This window comes from Phytophthora sojae (genome assembly GCF_000149755.1).
Source record: "Phytophthora sojae unplaced genomic scaffold PHYSOscaffold_3, whole genome shotgun sequence".
In the NCBI taxonomy this organism is placed as follows: Eukaryota; Oomycota; class Peronosporomycetes; order Peronosporales; family Peronosporaceae; genus Phytophthora; species Phytophthora sojae.
In genome coordinates, this window is record NW_009258117.1 from 8,982,341 (window position 1) to 8,997,335 (window position 14,995).

Here is a 14,995-nt window from a genome sequence, read left to right on the forward strand (position 1 = left end):
CAGAATGGAGTTGTGCTCGTATCCTCCAGTGAGCTCGAAGAAGCGGACGAATTTGACGTTGCCGCACCGGAAGCCAAGGAAGAAACTGACCGCCCCGACAGGAAGCGCAGGAAAGTCACGATGGATGACGCCGGCAAGCGCCCTTTGCACTGCTCCAAGTGTGGCAAAGCTGGACACAACAAGCGCAGCTGCGACGGCTTCGAGCCCTAGTGTATGTGTGTCTCGACGGTGTAAGCCCGAGCTGAGCAATATATTTCGGATCATGCATGGGTGGTCATAATTCTATGCTTTTGAGGCGCCTTGCATGGGCGGTTTGGACTCGATGTTGGATAAAAAAAGTAGCATCGCACAGCAATGACGACACTACTGTATTCAGCTACAGGCCGCAGGTTGCACGCAAGCTCCAACAACTTAAAGAGTTTTACCCCCCCCCCCCCCCCAACACTACAGTGTATCATATTACCCCCTCCAGCAGGCCTCGGAAAAATAATTATTTCATTGCAATTACTGTATTTGTGTACGGAAATATGTATTATTGGTTGCCAGTCGTATTGAAATTACTATTATTGAAGCCCAATTTTCAGTAAAATGTTTAATTATACAAAAACCAAGTTTAACGTGAATCTCCATATAAAAGTAATTGACATAAATACATATTATTGGTGAATGATATATTGAAATGATTATTATGGAGACCGAACTTTTGCAATTCAATATGATACTGTATTTTCCGAGGTCTGCCCTACAGCATGCACGCACCACCGGAAAGCGGCGCTTGTTCATGGATACTGTATTAATACGACGCATGCGTTGAACCCCTCCCGGCACCGCAGCACCACCGCCGCCGCGCATCATCGCCCAAGCGGATGACTCTAGGAAGGCCTCGTCACAGCCTGCCTAAGCAGCAGCACTCGAGTCTCTGGCCGCCTTGCCCTGATTCTGTGAGCACGAAGTCATGTTGCCGAACTCCGACGAAGCTCGCCGATGCCCGCGGCTGAAGCAGTGCGCCGGGCGCTTCAGATTATTTCTCGCTAATCGCCACATTGCTCCACATGTCATGTATTAATGCCGCACAGGACACGGCGTCGGCGTGGAGGCGAGAGGAATCCCGAAGACCATAATGCAAGCGAAATCAGTGTGTGCTGTGTGAGGAAGCTTACGCCCAGTCCACGGCACTCGAACAATGCGCAACCTCCGGCTCGAGATTCGAGCCGCGTCACCGAGCCCGGTGTTGAATGCAGGAGCGCGTCGTACCCTGCACCGGCAGCACCTGCAGCTGATTGCACGGACGGGCGCAAGTGCAAGCCCATGGCCATGGCCAAGCCAGCCGAGATGCGTCCGATAGATCGTGGCGGCATTCCAGCGCCCATGAAAGCCTCGGTTGCATGAAGTGCCCCCGACACCTTCGTCTCCATTACCCCGCAGTGCCATGAAGCAGCATGTTGTTGCTCATCGACTTACTGTAAAGCAGCGTCCAAGAGAACCAACAGAGCTGTTGGTTCTATGGCCTGCGCCAACGCCACCAGCCAGAGAACCAACAGATTCGCCTCGGGCCTGTTGGTTCTCTTGGAACGCTGTTGGTTCTCTCGCTGTTTAACACCGAGCCAAACTCAAGCTCGGCTCGAACATGCAGCCAAGTCGCTTCGCGCAGCAAGATTTTTCAGCTAGCCAGCCTATTGCCGGCCATCGCGAGCGCGTGAGCCTCGAAAGCCTCGGCGCTTCATGGCTCGAAGCCTGAAGAGCCCAGCAATCGACCGATCGCACCGCTGCGACACCTGAACGTAGGCAGGGCCGCCTTCATGTGCGTGGGAAGAAAAGGAAGCTGGGGCTGGTGAGCCGTTCGGACAACGGCAACAACCTGCAACCTCGTGACAAAAAGCATCCCCCAGCAGGTCTCTGCAAGGCGATCTCCAGCTTCAAGGGCCCAGCGCAGTGCTTGGGGCGGGGCAGCAGTAAAGCTCACGCGCGCTACACTTGATGTCGCTATGAGCTCCGAAGCCTGGGGCTGGCACGGCCCCAGCTCGCGAGCCAGGGATGCCAGCTCTCAGCTTTCAGAGTCAAGCCAGTGCTCGATCCGATTCTCTATTTAGCCATGGTCACCATTCTGCATTTTGCTCGATAACCACCACTTCTCCTCCTCCTCCTACTGCTCTACTGCCACCATGGGTGCCTCGGTCTCCAAAGTCTCCATCTCCAAGGTGCTGCACCACAAGGCCGCGGGCTTTGCCGCCGCCAATGGCAAGAAGGTGGAGCAGCCGTCCATGCTGTCGCAGTCTCCCATTGACATCGTCGAGAACCCGACGGATGAGCTGGAGACGCTGAGCTCGGCCGAGACTTCGCTGCAGCTGGGCTCGGCCTCGGCCGAGATCCAGTTGGTGCACGGCGGCGACAACTTCCAGGTCAACTGGAGCGACCACGACCAGAACTTCCTCGTGCTCAACGGCAAGAAGTACTACACGGTGCAGTTCCACTTCCACGCGCCCAGCGAGCACACGGTGAACGGCAGGGCCAAGGCCATGGAGCTGCACCTGGTGCACCAGGCGGAGGACGGCTCCCTGGCCGTGGTGGGCGTCTTCTTCACGGAAGGCAAGGAGAACACCTTCCTGTCCCAGTTCTGGAACGAGATCTCGACGCTCAAGGTCGACAAGCACGACCACGTGGCGCTGGGCAAGATCACCGGCGGCGAGGAGCTCAACGCGCTGCTGGAGGGCAAGATCTTCCGCTACACGGGCTCGCTCACCACTCCGCCGTACTCGGAGGGGGTCGAGTGGGTCGTCGTGAGCGACATGCTCGAGGCCTCCCCGGAGCAGCTCGAGCTCTACCGCAACTTCCTGCCGAGCCCCAACGCCCGAGACACGCAGAAGCTCAACGGCCGCAAGGTGTCGCCCTGCCAGTGCTCCAACGTGATCCCCATCGGCGCCTAACTTAAAGCAGCCAGGCCGTCGTCTATCCTATTTGTCCTGAGACCGTACCACAAAACCAGATAGTCCAATAGCTCAACAATACATTACAATTTCCCGTCGTAAACTTCCGCGAGTCGATAGCCGCTTAAGGTGTCCTCTACTGCAGCTGGATCTTGCACTGATGGAGTCGTCGGTCGCCGCTTACGATCGCTCTGAAGAGCTGAGCCAGCTCCTGCAGCTCGTCGTCATTGTTGTTGTTGTTGTTGTCGACGCGAACGAGCGGCTCGACTGTCCCAGTCGTGCGGTTGAGCGTTGTTGTCGTTAGCGGCTGGATCGCCGCCACCATGAGCCGGACTTCCGGCGATGTTCGTGCCTGCAGTTGTCGTGTCGGGGGCGGCGACTTTTGTGGCGGAAATGACAGCACAGCGCCCATTCTGCTGCTGCTGCTGCTGCTGATGTTGCTGCTGAGTGCGGTGCGAGGAAGCTGGCCCAAGTGGAAATGAAAGAAGGGTCCACTTGGGTGTGTGTGTTTTGAAGCTGGAGAGATCAGGACGCAGTGTTCAATGTTGGGTTTTAGTCTCGCGGCGACACCGGCATGGTCGTCGCGAGGGGAGAAACATTCGGCGCTCGCTGTCCCGTGCCGACTGTGGATCCGTGCTCACGCTTTGCTGCAGTTCGCCCCGCCTCTGCGCGGCGCGCTTCAACGTGAGCATGGCTTCACGCCAATCCCAAGATCTCCATCAACTTGCAGCTTTTCACCGCCTCAGCTGTTTGCTCGGCGCTGTTGAGTCATGAACTGCTGCGTGTCAAGTGGAGCTACATGTATCTGTGGAGCTACTGTACCTGTTACTTACTTATCCTACGTGAATGAACTCAATCGGCCACCTCGCGTCCTCGGTCAACTCCATTGGCCACCTCGGTGCCTGCATGGCTGCCGTTCATAGCGTGCGATCCAGAGTGAAGAGGCATACGAAGGCCCGTAGCCGCTCATATCTGTGAACGAGCGGCGGAGACTTGGCGACCGTCTAGAGTCGGTCTGCTGGGGACGGAGGGAGGGAGGATATGCTCCCAGCTATCTAACCACACAGCCAACGCCGAGATCGTCCTCATCTTGGTTCTCGCGAGATAACGACGACATGGGCGGAGTCAAGTTGGCTGTCTTGGGGTCGCTGCTGTCCGTGACGGCGGTGCAGTCGGTCCCGTGGTGGGGCGACATCGGAGCTGCGCACGGCGTGCGAGCCGCGCCCTTGGCGCTGAGTCAGTTGGCGGGGCAGTTCGGACGTCGCGACACCGAGAGCGAGCAGGCCCAGGGCTTCCCGTGGCGCGCGCTCGCCCAAGCCGAAGACGACGACAACATCCACCCGCGGTCGCGTTCGCTGCCCCCGTTCAGCGTGCTGGACGAGGATGGAGACAACTCCGTGAGCTTGAACGAGTGGAAGGACTACGTGCACAAGCTCGAGATGAAGGCCCTGAGCATCATCGACCCCGCCACGGACCCCATCGCCAAGCACTACTTGCTCGACATCACCAAGTTCCACTACGACAACCTCGAGTCCTGCATCGAAGACGTACTGATGACGGTAAGCTACGGATAGCCCTGCTGTGCTGCGTGAGGGAGCTATTGTCTTACAGCGTTCCTTGGGTTTGTAGATGGAGAGCACCAACTTCACGGAGATCGCGACGGAGATCCAGCACCACTGCTACATCAAGTTCCGCTACTCGCTGTTCGCCGGGCCGCCTCCGTTCGAGCTGGTCTCCAACTCGGCCCCGACGGCGACGGCACACGCGGTGGAGCTCTGGTTCACCCAGCAGGTGGACATCGCGCGCCACGACCTGGCCGGCGTGCGCGTGTTCAACCTGGACGAGAAGGCCGAGCTGCACCTGGAACAGCTCGTCGCCTGTGCGCACCAGAATCTGGAGCCTTGGGTACGGGCCGCTTAGTGCTCTTCTCTTCCTGATCGGATCTGATACTGACTGGTGTTGTCCTTGCTGCTTAGGGCGACTCGGAGATGAACGCGCACGAGTTCTACGAGGCGCTGACGGAAATCGTCGACTGCGCCTGAGTCCATCTGATGAAATAGCGGCTCAACAAGAAGCTGTCAGGCGACGGGCGAGTCACTTGTCCTAGGCTGCAGCTTCTCATTTGCGTTCTACATTTATCAAGACAAAAGAGTTGAGCGTTAGCACCTTTAACTTTCATTTGAATCAGAGAGACGTACGTGTTGTCCACCTGCCCAATTGTTGAGTTTGCCTGTCAAGTACACACATGCAGCACCACTTAACCAACAGGCATCAAAATGAGTCATCCTTCTCTCAATGGTCCATTTAGTCGGTCGCAATCGTCGTATCCAGTTCTTGGTGTTCATGTCGACTCGGCCGAGGAGGGGGAAAATCTACCTAGCCAGTCTCAGTCTCCGACTAGGGTCCTGCCTGCTGCGGTCTGGGGAAGCCGTTGTTGTTACTGTTGTTGCGTCCGCCACGGCCGCCTCCGTTGCCGCCGCGGCCTCCGTTCCAGTTGCCATTCCGGTATCCTCCGCGTCGTCCGCGTCCGCGGCCCCGGAAGTTCCGGCGGTTGTTGAGCCCCACGGCGCCGAAAGTCTCCGTGTTGAGCTTGCGCTCCTCGGCGCCGCTCATGCGGGACCGCTGCCCCTCGAGGCGGTCCAGCGCGTCGCATGAGATGGTGTCGAAGAAGGACGACTTCTGGTAGCTGCCCTTGGGCTCCTGCTTGGCGCTCTCCTCGAGCTTGGAGAACTCCTGCTGCTTGTTGAAGTCGTTGAGCCCCTCGGCGAAGTTGAACTCCGTGGTCGCGTCGTCCGGGCGCGAGCCGGCCGCGTCCGCGCCGCCGGGCACGCGGCGCTCCTTGCGCTTGAGCAGGTGGCCGCCCATGCCGGGGATGGTCCGTCCAGCGGCGGCGTTACCCTGTCCCTGTCGTCGCGTAACCTGTTCCTTATCCTGTACTTGCTCCTTAACCTGTTCCTGCTGCCTCTGGGCGCTGGACACGGATCCAGGCGTCAGCAGCGTCGGCTTGGGGGCCGCGGGCGCAGCGGCCGGGGGCGTGGGGGGAGGGGGCGGGCCCGAGGGCAGCGGCGGCTGCGTGGGGGGCTGGGGAGGGGCCTGAGGGGGCTGCGGCGTAGGGGCTTGGGGCGGCATGGGCGCGGCCTCGCACACGTGCAGGTCCTTGATCTCGGCCGCCTTGAACGTGGCGTACTGCAGCACGTGGGGCGAGGGCGGCACGTGCTCGTGCTCGGGGCGGCGGCCCTCGGTGCCGAAGGAGCGCACGCTCTGCAGCGCCACGGTGCTCTGGCGCGTGTCGATGTTGAAGAGGAAGCCCTCGTAGCGGATGTCCGTCTTGGACACGAGCGAGATGCGCGAGCCCAGGTACGGGATGCCGTCGCGCGGCTTGTCGGCGGCGGGCGCCGGCGCGGGGGGCAGCGGGGGGTGCTGCATCTCGAAGACAGGATAAGGCAGGGAGGGTATTGAGCGAGCCTTGATGGAGAGGAGGAAGGATCGCGGGAGGAGACGGGAAGGCGGGATATGGTGTGGTGTACGTAAATTAATGATGAATTCTGATTGGTGGAGGAGAGGGTGTTGCGCGAAGGTACACGTTGAAGTTGACGCTAATTAACGTAAGCTACCAGTCATCGTCGTCGTCGTCGTTGGACTTGTGGGACTCGCTGTCGGACTCGTAGGCGATCACTGCGCGGCGCTCGAGGATGCGCGCGATGGCATCGGCGAAGGGCGCGCTGGACGAGGGGCGGGTTTGTAGGGGCGGGCGCGCGCGCGGCTCGACTGGGCGCAGGTGGCGACTCTGTTTCTGTAGGATCTGCTGTAGCAGAGCCGCCTGCGGACTCAGAGGCCGCGCGGGGGCTTCGCGTTGAGTGTGGCGGTCCGTGGAGCTGCGTAGAGCAGTACCGAGTTGAATTTCCTCCAGTAGAGTCGAAGGACGAGGGGCTTCGGAGGCTGGGGGTGATCCAGAGGGAGGAGGTGGGGGCTGCTCGAACGCCTCGAACTCTTCCAATGGAGGGGGCGGTGGGGGAGGTAGAACGCCGTCCTCTTGTTCTACTTCTTCGTCTTCGTATGCGTCGTAGTACGCGTCTGATTTGCTCTGCTCGTCAAGCTCAGGGGGCGGCGGAGGTGGTGGAGGGGGAGGGGGAGGTGGTGGTGTCAGGTTGTGCGTCGCATTGGGGTCGTAGTAGTACGAAAGTCCGTGGTCGGTGAACTCCTCGGGACTCGACAGTGGAGGCGGAGGCGGTGGGATCCCGTTCGTGAACTCGTCTTCCAGCTGCATTTCCATCGCGATCTCGTCGTCGTCCATTTCCTGCATGAAGGCGCCGCCTAAGCAGCTCGTCGGGATTGATGGCGGATCAGGAGGCGCGAGCATGGTGAACTGCTCGGTCGTGAGCGATTGGTGGCGGGTGTGGGTCGGCTCGCTGCTAGTGGGAGAAAGTGACGGTGGTGGAGGACTCACTGGCCGCTCCTCAGCACGCGTCGGGCTCTGCGCGATCGAGGCGAGGCTCTGATGCGCTCTTCTGCGTAGATCACGCAGACTTGGGCTGCGACCCGTGTGTTGCTGATGAGTTTGTTGCTGCTTCATCAGCTCCTTGCCCTCGCCAGTGCCGTAAATCTCACGCCAAGATCGAATCTTGAGAAACTTGAGCTTCTGCTCGGCGTCGTCGGTGCTGCTCGAGGAAGTTTTCGCGTCCTCGGTGCTCGTGCTCTGCTGCTGGTCCCGGTCGCGACGGCTTTGAGCGTCACGCCGTTCACGACGACGATCCTCCTTGATCTCCAGCGCTCGTTGCTGCCTCCCTTCCTCATTCTTGAGCCATTCCTCCATGAAGAAGCCCGGATTGCTGTACTTCTTCCGCGAGATCGATGCTGTACGGAAATCTGGACCAGTAACGTGGCTGTCGACCTGGTTCCCTGACCCATTGCGCTGCTCCGAGTCGTAGAAGTTGTCCAGCTAGTGGAGAAAGTATTAACCAACTAAACGGTTAGGCAATGTGCAGGCGTTTAAGACGTACCAGCTCGAGTGGCGGGACACCTTCGCACCGTTCGTAAGCTTGGACAAAAGCCGCAGGACGCTCCAAGGCCGACGAGCTGATGGTCTCTATGCACATCACCCGGTCGCTCTCTTCCTGGGATGGAAGCAGGTGCAGCAGGTCCGCTTCAGACTTTCGTCCAGCGTTGTGACGAATCTGACTGTCGACGACATCTGCCAGGACGTCCACTCGCTGGTGCAGCTTCGCCATCCGATCCTGTGACTCAATAGTCTCATCCTTGAGCTCTTGCAGAATCTCAAAAGCGTACGAAGCTACATTTGCTGCAGCAAAAGAAACAAAAGTCTATCAACCTGCGGCTTATTACGCGAAATTCATCTCAAGGACGAACCGATCTGGCCCAGAACTCCAGTGATGCTGGAAATCCAAGGAGTATGAAGATACAAACCACAAGGGTCACAACAGGATCTCAAGCAAACAGCAACCAGTGCGATCTCCACACCTCGTGGCGCGAGCCTGACGTAGAACGTCTTCGGGTGGCCGCACGCGGCCTTGACCTGGCGTCGAATCGAAGGCGGCAGGGTCTCCAGAGCCAGCAATCGCAGGCACCGCCCGGGTGATCATTGCCTACACTGCGTACTAAGAGCCGCGCGCTAAGATAGCGACTCTTGGTGCGACTGAACGGGGAATACTGGTGCAGGGCGTGCATCGTGTATGTGTATTCCTTGTGGGTCGTTATTGCCGACTACGACCCCCTTACATGATGGTTAGATCGTCGTCGAAGTAAATGTGCAGCGTGGGCTTGAACTGCTGCTCGTCCATGTCGAAGCGCTCGAAGATCGGCGACTCGTCCGGGATGCCGTTCTCGTCCAGCGTGCGCTGCATGTTCAGCGGCACGAACTCGTCGTCCTCCAGGTGCTTCCACGTGTAGCTGCCGGCGTGCGCGTTGAGCCGCAGATAGCGCGTCTGGATCTCGGCCAGCGTCTCCTCGCAGCAAACTTCCAGCGAGTGGCGCTGCTGGGTGAGTACGTTGACGACCTCGAGCCAGCGAGCCTTCTTGGTGAGGCGTCCGACGACGTATTGAGGGTCACGCCACCACGGCAACAGATCAGCCGTCCTCCATTTAGCTGTGGGGTCCGGAGGGGGCACGTGCAGGAAGCAACCGTAAGGGGTGAACGGCACGGACAGGTTCCGCTCCGGGTCGATATGGTATTTTACCTATAGTAGACGAATTGGTTAGAAGCAGCACTGCGATGTCTACTAGTTTAGTTTACTTACATCCTCAGTGTCTGGGTCGAACCAGTGGGAGATGTCCTCGCCAGCGTGGAGTACAAGCGGCTGGACCAGGGCACCTACAATAGCAGAGCGAAAGTTTGTGTAAATTTTGTAGAAGATGCAATATATGTCATACCTGGATTCTCCTCGATCAGAGGTGACAGGTCGAGCACGCGGTGGTTGATGGAGACCCAGCAGTCCTGGATCAAGCAAAAGACGGTGAGCCTTTCAAGTCTCGCGAAAGCTGGTGAGCCATCTTTTCTATCCTCACCTTGGTCAAATTGTGCGTTGCCACCTCGCGCGGCGTGAAGAACCGAGGCCGCCCTTGGTGCTTCGCGTCCGCCTCGGTAGCTTTCGTCTCCGTCATGGCGAATCCCCGTTTTCTGTTTGTTTGCTTGTTTGTTTGTTTGTTTGTTTGAAGGACGGAAAGAGTTCTTGCCGCAGTGCTATCTTTGCCGTGAAACGACAAGAATATATAATGCAGGGCTGGTGAAAACTGTCGATTTTTTCAAAGCGAATTAGGTTTTTGGTTTTACCTTGGTTTAAACCAATAGAACCTAGTTTTTATTTCTTGACTAAGCTTTACACTGCGTTCTTGGTAGTTCTTCCTGTTTTCGTTCTTGTTGATGTAGTTGCCTATGGAAAGCGCATTCCGAGCTTGGTGCACGAAGCGAGGAGGATATTAAGAGGCCGAGTACCTAATAGTTCATGTCGATGGGCTCTGAAATATCACGTTATCAGCGAGGAGTGAAAATAGTGGTGAAAGTATGAGTGTATTAGGGTCGGCTCTATGCCTTTTCCTCAATGCATCCAGGTATTGGGGGGGTATCAAGTGTTTCCTTGTGTTAATGGGCCAAAGGCATGAGACACCTTGGTTAGAGGGCAATGTGCCGAATGGCAGCCCCTAAGGGATGGTGGGAGGGTAGAATTTTTCTACGGCCTAGTGCCGACTTGAGCGTGCTTCGTGCCGGCCACAGCAGTGTCAGACTGAGCCCTGCGGAGCTAGCTTTTCCTGGCTTGTCGTTTGAGCTCCGTGAGCTTAACCCAGAATGAGTTGCCTCGGTCAGGAGTGCATCCGTCACACCCAGAACAAACCAAACCAAACCAAACCTCGGCCAGTTCAAACCAAACCAAAATTACCAGCAAACCAGGTTTGGATCGGTTTCATGGTTTGAATGCGTTTCATTTTGAAACTCCAAACCAAGCATCCGGTTTTTGCGAACCAGCGCGCTGGTTTGAACCACGGCTGCTCATTCGCAGGCAGTGCGGCTTTTACAGAATGGATCGCGGTTAGAATCACTTCACCGTTATCGTCCTCTTCGGCAAGGCCACAATAACAATTATCGCGATTGAGAAACCGCTTCGGTCAGTGCGGGAACGCCCATAGATAAACTAGTAGCAAGCAAGCTTGCTGTTAGCTTGAGCCAGTCTCCGGCTCATGATAATATGGGCAATTGCCCTCAAACTTTCTTTTGCGGTAAAAAAGTATACACAGGGAGGGAGACACGACGTCAGAGAGTACAGTAATCTGCCCGAGTAAGGAACGCCTGATATATATAAAGACGCAGAATATATAAATTGATGTTAAGTTGAGTATACTTTTCCAATGTACTGATTTAGTTATTTCAAAATGAACTGAAGAGCAGCTTTACCTACGAGTCCGGAATGATTCCAACAGTGGCGTATGGTCGAGCACTAACCTTTGACCAGGCATCCTCGCACCACAACAGCGCTGTCAACTGGTCGACCTCGTAGGGATTATCTAGCCTTCACCTTGTCGAGGATGCCCACTTTCTCAGACCAAGTGAGGCGGAGACGCTTGGACGGTGTGGACTTCATGGGTGGAGTGGGGGAGGAGGTGGGCTTGTGGGGCGAGGTGCAAAAGAAAAAGTGCGAGTCTACCACTACGATACATGTAGTTTGAAGTCTAGTAAGATCGCTAAATGCGCGCCATTTTTCAAACGAGGGTGGAGAGCTGATGATTGGCACTGGATTTTTCACCTCAGTACCTTGCAGTACCTTGCACATCCCCTATCGCCACATCGACTGGAAAATAATATTAAATATGTGAGGCTATTAGTTATACACCCGTTCCTTATTCGGGCAGAATTCTGTATATAAATCCATATATTCGACAAGTTTTTTACTCGATAAGTCGAGGGGATCTACAGTCGTGCACCTCTAATTCGGCACCTGTATAAACTTATAATTTAGGATAACCTATTCAGATTTGAACGATTTCTAAGTCATGGAACCTTCCAAGAACACATCACTGCTGGTTTTACATATGGTCCGCCCTGCCGGATTAGAGGTGCACGACTGTACACGCAAAGTTTGCCCGTTTATTACGATGCCACGGGCTCAAACCTTCGATCGGTCCCCTTATTCCAGCTTGGAGCCCCGGATTTCAGGACAAAGGAGCGAATGGAGGATTCAGTTCGGACGTTCGAGCGCTGGGCGGTAATATGAGTTTACAGGTAGGCTAGATCGTATCACAGCTCTAGCCGTGGCCAGTGGAAATGGCGATTTTGATGCGAAGTCTCTCAAGAAAGATCAAAAGAGGCTGATGTTCGTCTGCGTGAGCAACGACGAAGTTTGTGCGCACACCGATGGCCTGCTTCTGTTTGCACTTTCAAGACGAAGTGGCTCCGTCTCTAAAGCTCCCTTAAGTTCCGCCGATACGTTAGGTCGCGTTCACAAATTGGCTACTGCAAGCTCGGGATAAATAGGCTATCTGCATAAGTTTCCTTAACATACAGTGCATTAACCTATTGAACAGTAAAAATTATCCTTGCTACAGGTTAGTGACTTCTCGATAAGAAAAACGTTCTAACTACGGAGCTACGAGAGACGTAATGTCTAAGATTGAGATGTCCGAAGCGCTGGGTGGTGCTTGGACAGCTCCCTCGGCGTTTGTTAAGAGAGCGCGCCTGCGTATAGCAAACAATCGAGGGTGGGCCGCGACAAAACGGTGCAGGCGTGATGAAGCTGGGAATTCGTGCAGACACTCTTGAAGATGCTGGCAGGTAGCATAACATATTGATGTTCAGAGCTACGTTGAACTCGATTGTCCATATTGCTCTTGCACACATCTTCCAGAAGCGCCATCATAGTTTCTAATTGTCTGCGGCATTTTAGTTTAATTGGTACCCGTGAATCAAAAACCTTAGGATACGATTACATGTAATACTGCTTTGTGGTGGCTCGAGTAGCATTAAGGAAGGAGGAAGTAATGAATTGGTAGGAGGACGTTATGAGTTCTCATTTGTTGGTAAGAAATTTGTTCGTAAATATTTTTTCATTGTAAGTTCTGCTGTGTACAGTAGGGCTATGGAATTCAAAGCCGAGTCACAAGATCTCGCATAATACTCAATTAAGGCGTGTGCCAGTAGATATTTTGTCAGTGACGGCGAAATGAACTGGCTAAATTTTGTGTTGTTGGATGGTCCGCGTTGGTTTCATGAAAGCGGCATGGGGGCAACTGCCGTCCTCTTTTGCGCGGGCTAAGGATCAAAACTAGCAACAGCTGTTTACGATGCTGCCTCCCCTGGCGCTTGACACGTGCAACAAGAATTTCCAGCTTCAATTTACACGAAAACTATAATTCACGGGAGTCACCAAGTTCTCTGCAATGCTGCTCGCGAGAAAAAATAATGCTCAACATGATTTTAACTTGATGACCACAAGAAGTAAATGGATTTAATTGATGAAATGTTCTATATACCTGTAAAAAAAACTAGACGCGTTGTTTGCATACGCTTAGCCTGTTAAGTATCCAATTGTTGCTTAGCAGCGGTAATGTACGACTACAGTGTTAACAACGCTGTATGCCCGGAAAGTTGGTCGTGTTTTAAAGATAACCTTTAGTCTCACACGCAGTCTAATATTATGCGGGCTTGTCGCAGCTCACTTCGAGCAACTTGCTCATTAATTGTGGCTCGAAAATCAATTCGTATTCTTAACGACGTACTTACTTAGGTATTCTACAGCCCGAGAATCTATTTCAATAAATGCGGCCCTTTACGAAAGTGTGCGATATATTTGTATAGCCTTTTGTAGCCAATGAGCGCCGAAGAAATTCTCAGCAACTTCAAACCTGTACGCTACATAACTCCGAACCCCCGCTCGTGGTTTGAAAGCTGGAAGGATCTGACCACAAACCAGCGAAAGCGGTAAGTTTGGTTCGGAAATCTGCGTAGTTTACGAGCAAACCAATTCCTTGCACGTTTCATGGTTTCCTTATCATCATACCAAAGCACGTTGTGGGGGACAAGCAGTTCGTTCTTGGGTTAATGATGGCGAGCCTTGGCGAGGTCCGTGAGGCGAGGCAGCCCTAGGGAGTGGTTGAGGTGGGTTTTTCAAGAGCTGATGAGCGCCGCCAGCGTGGTCTGGTTGCTGCTGGTCGTGCTTGTCTCCGGCGGCGTCGACTCTTGAATGACCAAGACGAACTGCTGCGACTACACTACAGCCCGGGGACAAAACGCGTACCAGTTTCCTGGTACCCGAAAACCGTCAGCTTGAATGGCTCCTATCCTACTCGCGTGACCGACCGGGTCTTGTACTTGGCATCGTTGAACAACGCGCTTTGTCCTTCTCCAGGAAAACTTAATTTCCTTACAGGAAATACCGATTTGGTTTGTTCAAGGTGTGCCATCCGTGCTTGCTGACCTTATCAAGCAGTTGTTGGTTGCTCGCCCCGACTCAGTAGTTGCTCTCTTCCTGCAATCCGGAAAACTAATTATCCACTTGTTCCATTGAGCTCCGCTCATTGCACTTCTGGTTAAATTCACATTTCGTTCTCCATGGGTATACTTTGTACGGTACGGCTTCGGCGCAACATTGGTACCGAAATTATTGCGGTGTTCTTTAGAATGGAACTTCTTTCATTCTTATTATCTATTTAGCCATGTTTGGCTAAGTCCATCTGAGCCAGAGTCATAGTTATCAAGTGTGTACATTCGTCTGTGCTGCCATTAAAGGTGTGTCGGCAAGAGCGGTAACATCACGATTTTTATTTTTGGAATAAATAAATATCCCTGACCAACTACCCATCATAAACACAGGGTTGTTGCCTTGCTCGCTTCTCTACGCGAAAAAATGTAGTAAGACCTGCACGCACACGCGATTCATAAAAAGTAATAGCAAAGCACAACAGCGATTACCAGCAGACTCTAATGTGCTAGTAGTCACAGTTATTTTTTTTAACTACCACAAACCACACCGCTCACTGGCGCATTCATCGCTATGAGCTCTGCAGGCGTTTGCCTTGGCATATTGGTCGTGACCAGCGTGAAGACGCCCTTGCTGTTGGCTCAGCAGTCGTTGGACCTATTTGGATGACAGAACGCGCAGCAGAACACGAACAAGCTGAAACATTTCTGCCACAGGTTTTGCATTCTGGATAAAATCGCCGAAACAGATCATTTCACCTTTGTAGCGTCCCCAGGACCGGGCTCGTTCCCTCCAGAACGGCGCCCAAACAGCAAGACTCCTGCGAACTCACAACGTCTTCGCCCAAAAGTAACTAAAAAAAGGCTGCGAAGCCAGAAAAGTGCCAGCGCTGCCTTTCAAGCTTGATGATGCCGGGACCAGCCCCTGAGCGACCAAACCTCAAGGTTTGAACCAAACATCTCGGTATGATCTACCAGAAGAACGTGAACGTTGGGATTTGAGCAGCGCGCAAGACGGGTTAAGACCTCGAAGAGGACTGCCACGAAGTGGCAGCAATTGGCCAACGAGGGAATCAGGCTCGGCCAAGTCGGTGAAAAGATCTTCGAGTTGTCCGATGATGCCGCCTGGTTTCATTTGAAGCTCCTCCGG

General features: G+C 54.5%; 8 protein-coding genes across 8 annotated transcripts; 2 read left to right on the top strand and 6 right to left on the bottom strand.

The window, feature by feature from the left end:
* Positions 1 to 2,162: 2,162 nt before the first annotated feature.
* Positions 2,163 to 3,024, top strand: PHYSODRAFT_557905 (hypothetical protein; the record flags this gene model as incomplete). Its single annotated transcript, XM_009526623.1, has 1 exon — positions 2,163 to 3,024. One exon carries the CDS (start codon positions 2,163 to 2,165, stop codon positions 2,922 to 2,924), a length of 762 nt encoding a protein of 253 aa, XP_009524918.1. The 3' UTR covers positions 2,925 to 3,024.
* Positions 3,025 to 3,060: 36 nt separating this feature from the next.
* PHYSODRAFT_345821 (hypothetical protein) lies at positions 3,061 to 4,389 on the bottom strand (the record flags this gene model as incomplete). Its single annotated transcript, XM_009526624.1, has 2 exons — positions 3,789 to 4,389; positions 3,061 to 3,387 (listed from the first exon to the last, which is right to left on the bottom strand). Exons 1-2 carry the CDS (start codon positions 3,870 to 3,872, stop codon positions 3,061 to 3,063), a joined length of 411 nt encoding a protein of 136 aa, XP_009524919.1. The 5' UTR covers positions 3,873 to 4,389.
* Positions 4,364 to 4,966, top strand: PHYSODRAFT_488489 (hypothetical protein; the record flags this gene model as incomplete). The annotated part of the gene is made up of 3 exons (XM_009526625.1): positions 4,364 to 4,483; positions 4,554 to 4,829; positions 4,901 to 4,966. 3 exons carry the CDS (start codon positions 4,364 to 4,366, stop codon positions 4,964 to 4,966), a joined length of 462 nt encoding a protein of 153 aa, XP_009524920.1.
* A 232-nt stretch (positions 4,967 to 5,198) lies between these two features.
* On the bottom strand, positions 5,199 to 5,789 carry PHYSODRAFT_542881 (hypothetical protein; the record flags this gene model as incomplete). Its single annotated transcript, XM_009526626.1, has 1 exon — positions 5,199 to 5,789. One exon carries the CDS (start codon positions 5,787 to 5,789, stop codon positions 5,322 to 5,324), a length of 468 nt encoding a protein of 155 aa, XP_009524921.1. The 3' UTR covers positions 5,199 to 5,321.
* Positions 5,790 to 6,068: 279 nt separating this feature from the next.
* PHYSODRAFT_490738 (hypothetical protein) lies at positions 6,069 to 6,350 on the bottom strand (the record flags this gene model as incomplete). Its single annotated transcript, XM_009526627.1, has 1 exon — positions 6,069 to 6,350. A coding segment is annotated over one exon (282 nt), but the record flags the coding sequence as incomplete, so codon positions are not given.
* A 184-nt stretch (positions 6,351 to 6,534) lies between these two features.
* PHYSODRAFT_494749 (hypothetical protein) lies at positions 6,535 to 7,737 on the bottom strand (the record flags this gene model as incomplete). Its single annotated transcript, XM_009526628.1, has 1 exon — positions 6,535 to 7,737. The coding sequence occupies one exon, from the start codon at positions 7,735 to 7,737 to the stop codon at positions 6,535 to 6,537; it is 1,203 nt and encodes a 400-aa protein (XP_009524923.1).
* Positions 7,738 to 7,894: 157 nt separating this feature from the next.
* Positions 7,895 to 8,524, bottom strand: PHYSODRAFT_489957 (hypothetical protein; the record flags this gene model as incomplete). The annotated part of the gene is made up of 4 exons (XM_009526629.1): positions 7,895 to 8,008; positions 8,111 to 8,223; positions 8,292 to 8,317; positions 8,403 to 8,524. 4 exons carry the CDS (start codon positions 8,522 to 8,524, stop codon positions 7,895 to 7,897), a joined length of 375 nt encoding a protein of 124 aa, XP_009524924.1.
* A 132-nt stretch (positions 8,525 to 8,656) lies between these two features.
* On the bottom strand, positions 8,657 to 9,542 carry PHYSODRAFT_489670 (hypothetical protein; the record flags this gene model as incomplete). The annotated part of the gene is made up of 4 exons (XM_009526630.1): positions 8,657 to 9,118; positions 9,179 to 9,252; positions 9,312 to 9,375; positions 9,447 to 9,542. The coding sequence occupies 4 exons, from the start codon at positions 9,540 to 9,542 to the stop codon at positions 8,657 to 8,659; spliced, it is 696 nt and encodes a 231-aa protein (XP_009524925.1).
* Between the last annotated feature and the right edge of the window lie 5,453 nt (positions 9,543 to 14,995).